Source organism: Lynx rufus, unplaced genomic scaffold (genome assembly GCF_022079265.1).
Source record: "Lynx rufus isolate CCGP_SWC_20201006 ecotype Redwood Valley unplaced genomic scaffold, mLynRuf1.p SCAF_8, whole genome shotgun sequence".
In the NCBI taxonomy this organism is placed as follows: Eukaryota; Metazoa; Chordata; class Mammalia; order Carnivora; family Felidae; genus Lynx; species Lynx rufus.
In genome coordinates this window covers 48,385,691-48,394,832 of record NW_025814896.1, presented here as the reverse complement: position 1 = coordinate 48,394,832, position 9,142 = coordinate 48,385,691, and the positions used below count along the sequence as shown (strand labels likewise).

The following is a 9,142-nucleotide window of genomic DNA, read 5'->3' as shown; positions in this document are numbered from 1 at the left end:
TATTTAACAATATCCAATACAATATTATTTCTTACAGTCAATATATCACCTACATTTGTTTACATATTGTTCCTTTTGAGTGTTCTTCCTTTCTTCCTGCCATACTATTTTTCCATCTGGACTTGTTTTTCCTTCTTCCCAGAGAATTCCCTCCAGTGTTTATTTTAGACCAATTTTACTGGCAACAACTACACTCCATTTTGCTTGTTTAAAATAACTTGATTTTGTATACATTTTTGAGAGAGGTTTTTGCTGGCTGAGGGATTCTAGGTCCATAATTAATTTCCTCCAGCAGTTAGCACGTGCATGGCATCTTCTGACATTTCGTTGTTTCCTGAGCTCAGCTGAAAGCCGATAATGGTTTGTTTGAAAATAAGAGATATTTTTACCTCTGGCTGATTTTAAGATTTTTTCTCCTTAAATTTGACTTTGAACTCTTTTATTCTCAGTTATGGGTTTCTTTTATTATACCCTGCTTGGGTTTATAACATTGCTTAAATCAATGGCTTGATGTCTTTGGTCAGTTCTAGAGAACTCAAGCTTTATATATTTTTTTCTTTTTTAAATGTAATTTGGCTGTATATGTATTCAGTATAATACAAGTTGGCTAACATACAGTGTATACAGTGTGCTCTTCGTTTTGGGGGTAGTTTCCCGTGATTCATCTCTTACATACAACACCCAGTGCTCATCCCAACAACTGCCCTCCTCAATGTCCATCACCCATTTTCCCCTCTCCCTTGCCACCCCCCATCAGCCCCCAGTTTGTTCTCTGTATTTAAGAGTCTGTTATAGTTTGCCTCCCTCCGTCTCTGTAACTATTTTTCCCCTTCCCTTCCCTCATGTCTTCTGTTAAGTTTCTCAAGTTCCACATATGAGTGAAAACATGATATTTTTCTCCGACTGACATTTCACTTAGCATAATACCTTCTAGTTTCATCCACCTTACGGCAAATGGCAGGATTTCAATCTTTCTTATTTCCAAGTAGTATTTCATTGTATATATAAACCACATCTTTATCCATTCATCAGTTGGTGGATACTTAGTGTCTTTCCATAATTTGGCTATTGTTGAAAGCACAGTTATAAATATTGGGTACGTGTACCCCTATGAATCAGCAATATTGCTTCTGTCCCATGGTCTGTTTCTTCCTCTATGAGGGAGATCTCACCTTGCCTTTCTCATGCTTCCCATCTTGTATCTGCTCAAGTCTGCCTCCCTGCTGTCTAACTCTCATGTAGCTGCTCTGAATCTGAGGTTAACCTGCCTATTGCATTATTCATTTCCATTACTATATTTTTCAGTTCTAGAACTTTCCTTTTATTCTTTTTTGGTAGCTTCTACTTCTTTGCTGGTACTACCCATCTTTCTCCCCTGAACCTATTCATCTTGGACACATTAAAGCCCCATATCTGACAACTACACTGTCTAGGTATATTTTCAGTTTTGTTTCTATTATTGAATTTTGCTCTTGATTTACCCATCAAGTCTTGTCTTTTTTATGATTGCTTTTGACTGAGTGATGGACATTCTGTGTTTTAAACATGTGGAACTAATTGAGGCTTTGCATGATTTGGAAAATATTTTACCTTGATCTGACAGCAATGCATACGATGTAACCATAGGACAGGTCTACATAAAATATAGATAGACAGTTTCAGAGATAATAGATGTCATTATCTAAAGAGTAAATTCTGAAAGTGGGTATGACCAGGAGACTGGAGAGGAAGGAGAGGTCATACCAGCTTTATGAGCACGCTGGGAAGACATAGGGCAGAGGCTGAGGAATGGCACCTGTGTCTAGGGCAGTTGGAGACAGAGGTGAGGTGCTCAGCCTAACAAATATGATGCTTCAGGACATTGATTTGTTGGTTTTGATTCGCTGATGCTATTCCTGGGCTGACAATGTAGCTTCCTAAGAGAGGAAAGGAAAGCTTATAAACAGCAGCAGTTTCTGTGGTATATGATTTTGCTTTGACAATAATATTTGGAAAGCATCACAAAAAGGAGATAACAAATGACTAGTTACATGTATTTCTGAGCCTTTGTTTCTTTGATAATGTCTATGGATCTTTGCATTTGGAAATCAAAGAGTTAACATGGGTAAAAAGAACTAGATTCAATCTGTGAGCTCAGTTTAGGAAAAGCACAGTAGAGAATCATGAGACTAGCTGCCAGGGCCCTGGCAGGGAAATGGGGAAGGGTGCTGGTGGTGAGAGTTAACAGAGATCATCTCATTAAATTTCATGACATCAACCTTGCAGGGAACATCGTTCCCCTATTTCTCTTTCACCTCCTCCCTTTTCACTTTGAAGCTTCCCCAGAGAATTCAGTGCTGAGATTTTGGTTTAAGCCCCCATTTCAGAAGGGGTCTCACAGATATATTTCAAAGACCTCTGCTCCTTCAAACCAGTAAATCCCATAAAACATTCTGGGTTTGTGGAAATAGAGAATTTCTGAAATGCATGTCAGTGTTTCTATATGGGTGATTATATTGTAACTTTCAAGTATATTTTTACTCCCTACTGATTTTGGGACAATGAATGACTGGGCTGGATCTGGAGAGGTCTCTCTAAGACACATTGACACAGGACAAGCTGCTCCTGGTGCTGACTCACCTTAGATAATGCTGTATCATTCAAAAGTTACTAATGTGTTCTCATCAAAGGCAATGGTGGCAGGCACATTTACCCACCTTGCCAAAGACTCTTGCACAAACCATGACCTGTGAACATGAGTTGAGTGAATGGGGCCATGTTTTTAATTCTATATTCTATGAAAGCATGAACCAGAGGAAAGACATAGGTCACAAACAAAATACACTAGCTACATTTCACACATTTCTAAATATTTCAGTTCCTTAGATAACTATTTTCCAACTGTGGCCACAGTGCCAATCACCTGGAGACTGTATGTATTTCTGATTTTGGTTCACAAAGATTCTTCTTTAGTAGAGAGGGTGGGTATGGCCTGATCTCTAGGAGATTTGTAAAATTAAAGGGGTTTGTAAAATTAAGGGGTTTTCATGGATCAGAAGACACAACAGACATAGTGAGAAAGAACAGGACACTAGGCCTTCCTCAGGTGAAGCCACAATTCCTCAGAACCTGAGTACTCTCAAGCAAGGATGGGTAGTAGTGACCTATTATCTGTTGGCCACACAGACTTACCCTTGTAAGTTTGTGTATGTCCCAACCAAGGTGTGGGAGAGGTCACAAACTTTATACACAGATGTGTCAAAGAACCAAAGCTGAACCAGACCACTATTTTTGTGCTATACCCAATGGAACTGTCCAAAATTGTCTTGGAAAATTCTGTCACATCATCCCTATGACCATTTCATAAAAATAGATGGGCCAGGAAACAGGCAGACTTTCAACAAGGAGCCACTCAAATCAGAGTCCTTAGAAACCCAGGAAGAAGGAAGAAAGATGCTCAGCCCCTCCATTCTGAAGTATTCCTCCAAGCAGTATTGTTACTTCCTCTCTGTCCCAGTCATTCCCCCAGGTGCTCCCACACTCTCTTTACTCTGCCCCTCCAGGCCATCCCCATGAGTATCTCAGAAGACAGACTTACTCATCAGGTTGGGTGTCTGTAACCACAGTGGCTGTCCCAGAAGTAGTGATTGGCATTGACAGCCATGGAGGTCAGCCTGTGCTGGGAGGGGGTTACAGGCCTCAGGGAGCAGGTGAGACATAGAGACTGGAGCTATTGTGTTCTGAGCTATCATCAGAGGCTTTGGAGATCTAATTATGTGTCAGTGAGGCTTATGTGCAGATGCCCTGATGGGTGTCCAAGAAGGGCAAGCCTTTTGTCAGCTTCATTCACCCACCTCCAATCCCTGTGATGAGATATGGCCCCTCTTCAGAAGGACCACCCCGTTGTGAGCCTTCCCCCAGAGCTGAAATAAAGAAGATACAGGTGGATGTTCCCTCACAAAATTGTCTGTATTCCTTTTGAGTGGAATAGATGATTGGAGAGATTGGAGAATGAGTGAATAAATGGATACATGGACAGATGGATGGATGGATGGACGGATGGATGGTTATATTAATGGATGACTGAATGAATAAATATACCAACCAACCAGTGGGGGCCCTGCAAGAACCACGAGGGTAGCCTCCCATGAGTTGGGGAGTCTGATTGACTCAACACTGTGCACCAACAGCCAATGTAAGAATAATAAGGATGATCAATTCTGTACTTCTTGTCACAGCAGCAACATTTATAAAATAAAAATGATCCAGGAAAGTGCAAAACTGACAGGGACCCAAAAAGTGCTCTGAGATGCCTTTAATTCTCCTGGTGCTGAACAGACCTGGGACTACATACAGACTGGTTGTTGCTCTCTGGAGGAAAAGGATCTTTTGTGTGAGGAGCCAGGGCCCCGTTCCCAGCCTATTTCTGCACACAGGTGCTGTTCAGGAGGGAGAACTGGGAAAGCCATGGTCTGATATCCACAACAAAGGTGCAATCCACCTAAAAAAAAAGTAATTATGAGATTAGAACAGTTTCACACATGGAGAACATTTAGCATGAAGGACTGAATAGGAGTTCAAGGTGCATGAAAAACTACAAAAGATGAAAAGCAAAAACAAACAGTGACCTGGGGTAGGATTTGAGGAGCTTAAGATTCCACCAGAATGATGGGCAAGGGTTGCTGAATCTGCACATGTGGAACAAGGGTTCCTGAGAGGGCATGTGGTGGGACCATTACCTGCCCTTTCAGAGTCTTGTCAGTGCAGATTATGCTGCCTTAAGCACCCGCCCCCGCCCCCCTGAGTTCTTAGGGAGCCAGCAGACTGCCCAGGAGGTGGTCCATCTAGTGCTGCCAACACTCAGCAGCAGCTGCAAACCTACCCTGAAAGGATGCTACCCCCAAGTCTGGGATGGGAGTACCGAGATAAGCACCCATCCTGGCTGAGCATCATCCTGACTGAGGCTCATGCCTGGGGTCCAAGTCTCCTGAATAAGATCAGCTCATAGATGATAACACAAGAAGGCTACTATAGAGGCCAGCTGTAAGTACAGGGCTCAGCTCGCTGCCCTTCTAGGAGCAGCTCTTGTCTGCCTGGAATGACCACATCCCCCTTCAATGGGAAGCCCTGGGACCTGGGGAGAGAGGAGCCAGACTCTCATTCTGGCCCATGACCATCCCTGACAATTTCCCTAAGCCTCCTCCCATCAACCCTCCTTTATGTGAATGTTCATCATATTCTCAAACCTTTTTCTCTCTCGGGCCTTCTTGTAAGGGACAGTTTTCCAGGTCTTCATCCTGTTTTGAGCAAATGGTTTGGCCCAACTCCAACTCCATTAAATATATCAAAGTAAACTGCTGTTAAGAACAAATTGTAGAAACTGCAGTGAAATACTTTGCATTAATGAGAAAAACAGAAAACCATAAGGAAAACAGGCAAAAACTGTGAATGTGCATATGTAAATGAATAAGGACATATGTATGTGTAATGACTCTTATTTTTCTAATTTTAATTGATTTTTTATTTCACCTTTTCCTCTTCATTTTCCCTTTTTTCTTATAAGAAGATGTCCATATGTACATGCACTAGAATCTTCCCTGTAGCATTCTTCCTGACGACCTGTAGCTTTTAGTCACATTCACAGCACCATGAATGCACAGGATGGAAGACTGAACAGCAAGGAGCCTGCATGGTCTGCAGCAACACTGACAGCACCACCCATCTCTCATTGGACACCTACACAGCATCAGCCAGACACAATGTGAGCACACCAGTGAGTCCTTCTCTGGACAGTAGGATAACAGGTGTGTTAGTCCACTGATCAGCCATCAGAGCTTGCCATTCCTTTTGGGACAGCATTTAGATGGGGACATAGAGGGTCCTGGGGGCTGGGAATGCTCTGCCTCTCTTCATGTGGGAACTGGCTATACAGAAAGGCTCTTCTTGCTAACGTTCATTAAGGTGGATATTTACAAAGCAGTGTTGTTCCATGTGTTTGTTAGGCTTTTATCAGGAATTATTAGAAGTTATTATTTTATTTTGTTAAATAGAAATAAATCCACAAAAGCACAAGAAGAACTCAAACAGGAGCACCTGGTTGGCTCAGTCAGTTAAGTGTCCAACTTCAGCTCAGGTCATGATCTCCCACTTCATGGGTTTGAGCCCTGTGTTGGGCTCTGTGCTGCCAGTTCAGAGCCTGGAGCCTGCTTGGGATTCTGTATCTCTGTCTCACTCTCTGTCTCCCACTCCCACTTGTTCTCTCTCTCTCTCTCTCTCTCTCCCTGTCTCTCTCTCTCTCTCAAAAATAAACATTAAAATTTTTAAGTAAAAAAAAAAAAAAAGAGGAAGAACTCAAACATAGAAATATAGTCAGAATTCATCATAAGGAGGATTCTGCCTCTCAGTGGACTGATTTGGAATTGTCTAGAAAGCTAACTTCATTTGAGACTCAGTTCTTACAGCTGACACATGATACCCACTCATACCTAGACATGTACCATCAACATGACACACACCACCAACACACACACACACACACACACACACACTCACACACACACACACACACACACACACACACACTCATGCACCACCAGCCCCACTTGCATGTTCACCAGACCCTGAGCTGGGACAGGGCACAGGGGCTGAAGCAGCAACTGTGGTCTCTATGCCCAAGGAGCTCCTGCAGCCTCCAGGTGTCCAGGGCTGGACGCTGTCTAAGAAAGAGGTGGAGGGTAAGGAAATGGGAAAGACTGAAGGAATCTGGTGGGCTGTGTGCATGGGCTGTCTTCAGGAATGTGGTGAAGAGGTGAGATCCTCTCCATCAGAGCCCTGCTGGCATGGTAGGCTATCCTGGCTCAGGACAGTTCATGCAGGGACCAGAATCTGGGCATGGACAGAATGAGTTCTGGACAGCAGTATGTATTCTGTCCAAAGAGAGCGCAAAATGGTAAGAATAAACAGCAGTGGGAACGGTTTTCCCAACAGAAACTAATGACACATTTCTATCAGACCCAACCTCTTTCTCACTTTTAAGGCTCTATAACACAAGACCTTCTTCTGCCTGGGCTGTTTCAGGAATCCTAAATTCCCAGATCTATTTGTGTCTCCTCCAAACCTGCTGTGTCTTTTCAGTTGATAGAATCACTGCACACCCATGTGTTCTGGGAAAACACCCAGGGTCCGTCCTTGAGCCTCTTTCACACCCTCATACCAATGCACTCCACATCAACCTCCAACAGATACAGAAGCCAGCACTTCTTCCATTTCCCAGTGACCACTACATCCCAGTGGCTGTGGAGACTCTGAGAGAGCCCCTTCCATAGGTCTCCAGAACTCCAAGGATAACATCCCAAGTCTTCACCTGGGGCCCTGAAGGTGCCTCTAGTCCCACTTCCCACTGCACTCCTGCCTCTGTGAACCTCTTTCATAGCAAATCCAGTCCCTGGAATTTCAGGCCATCCCCAGGGACACTTGTTGCTTGTTCCTCTAGGGTCCTCTCCACAGCTGCCTGCCCTCCTTATCCCTACCCTCCATGTGACTGGGTCCTTCCAGGAGTACCCGTCATTTAGATGCCTTCCCTGACCACTCCCCATACCTCTCACCTCCCCTCAGCCCTGGGCCCCCACACGTGCAGCTCTTGCCCCAGCTTTCCACTATTTCACTTATGAACTTGGGGGCTGTTGGCCTGTCCTCACCAGCATAACAGTCACATGAGAACACATCCCTGCCTGTCGTCTCTGCTATCTCCCACCCAGGCTTGGACCCACAGTGCTTCATACAGGAGACTCACAGCTCAACTGCTGTCATGCCTTTCCTTCTTAGGATTTTGTTTCCCATCTACCACTTTTCTTAGTGTTTCTTGTTTGTTCCACTCTAGCTTCTCTCAGCTGCCTCATCAGCCCCTGTTCTTCCCTCTTTCACTCCGCAGCTGGATCTCTGTCTTCAGTACTTTCTGCTCACCTCTTTCCTTCTCCCCTTTGTTATTCAGGGGCCTCACTCATGAGGAAAACAAATTGGAAACCTGGAACACTTCTAATAAGAACTTGTGTTTTTTTACCAATATTTGCCAAATTAAAATGATGATACAACAGACAAAAACAGATCTGGGCATTTAGGAATGCTCTTCCCTGTGGATCCAGGACTCGCCCCTCCTAAGTGTGGTCTCTAGGTGAATATGGAGCCACAGGGAGGGAGGATACACCACTTACCTTGCGCTGGCTTCGCCGTACCCACAGCAATTTGTATGCATACTCATCTGGATAGACTTGGTTGAAATGGAACACTGCAAACTCCACACACAGGGCAAAGTGATTTGCTGTCCTACTAATGTCCACAAAGTCAGAACTACAGACATGAGACACCAGTGTAATGAGCCCCAGAAGCAAAGGTGCCTTCAGGAGCATGCTGTCTGGTGTCAGCCCTGGAGGCCAGCAGCACACAGATGGCAGGGTAACAGCTGGTATGGGCCCACCCTCTGCAGCTCTGCATCCCACACAGCTCTACCCCAAGGAGTCCCTGGCCATTGGCCAGTGCTCTGTCCAGCTCCTCCCCTTCACTGCCTGCCTTGTCCCTCCCATCTTTACAAACAGAAGGCAGAGCAGAAGCTCTCAATCTCCAACCCTTTGTTCCATAAGCCTTGGACACAGGGACACACATGAAAGATGCTCTGTTTGCAGGGCTACATCCCCCTGCCCCAGCCCAGCCCAAATAGGCCCTGATTGGGGGTCTTGAAGCCACCTCTCTTCCTCTCATGGCAGTGTATCCTACAACTGGCAAGTCACAGGAACACTTAGGAACACTGGTAGGCCCTGAGTCCTGGGGATTTGAGGTAAAAGCCAGGTCTACCTCTGACCATGGCTGCTGCCTATTACCCCTGGGGGCATCAGGAGGGTACAGGGAAGGGCCACCACTGGGGCTGGGGTACCATCCTTTCCATCACCTCTGGCACCTACTTACCTACTTGCCATGAGGTCTGACTGTACTTGGCAGTGGGGAGAGAGATTTCTAATGTCCTGGGATGGGTGGAGAGAATGCCCAGGACAAGGGGGGTATACTAGACCAGAGCAGGTCTCTGCTGGATGGTAGCCATGGACATGGGTCAGGAGCTGGGAAGGGCAGACCTGGCTCAGCCCCAGCCCACATGCATTTCCACACAGCTCTG

At 45.1% G+C, this 9,142-nt stretch overlaps 1 protein-coding gene across 1 annotated transcript; it reads right to left on the bottom strand.

The window, feature by feature from the left end:
- Positions 1-4,250: 4,250 nt before the first annotated feature.
- Positions 4,251-8,389, bottom strand: LOC124502928 (probable cystatin-15). Its single transcript, XM_047067576.1, has 3 exons — positions 8,190-8,389; positions 5,226-5,336; positions 4,251-4,480 (listed from the first exon to the last, which is right to left on the bottom strand). The coding sequence occupies exons 1-3, from the start codon at positions 8,382-8,384 to the stop codon at positions 4,400-4,402; spliced, it is 387 nt and encodes a 128-aa protein (XP_046923532.1). The 5' UTR covers positions 8,385-8,389; the 3' UTR covers positions 4,251-4,399.
- Between the last annotated feature and the right edge of the window lie 753 nt (positions 8,390-9,142).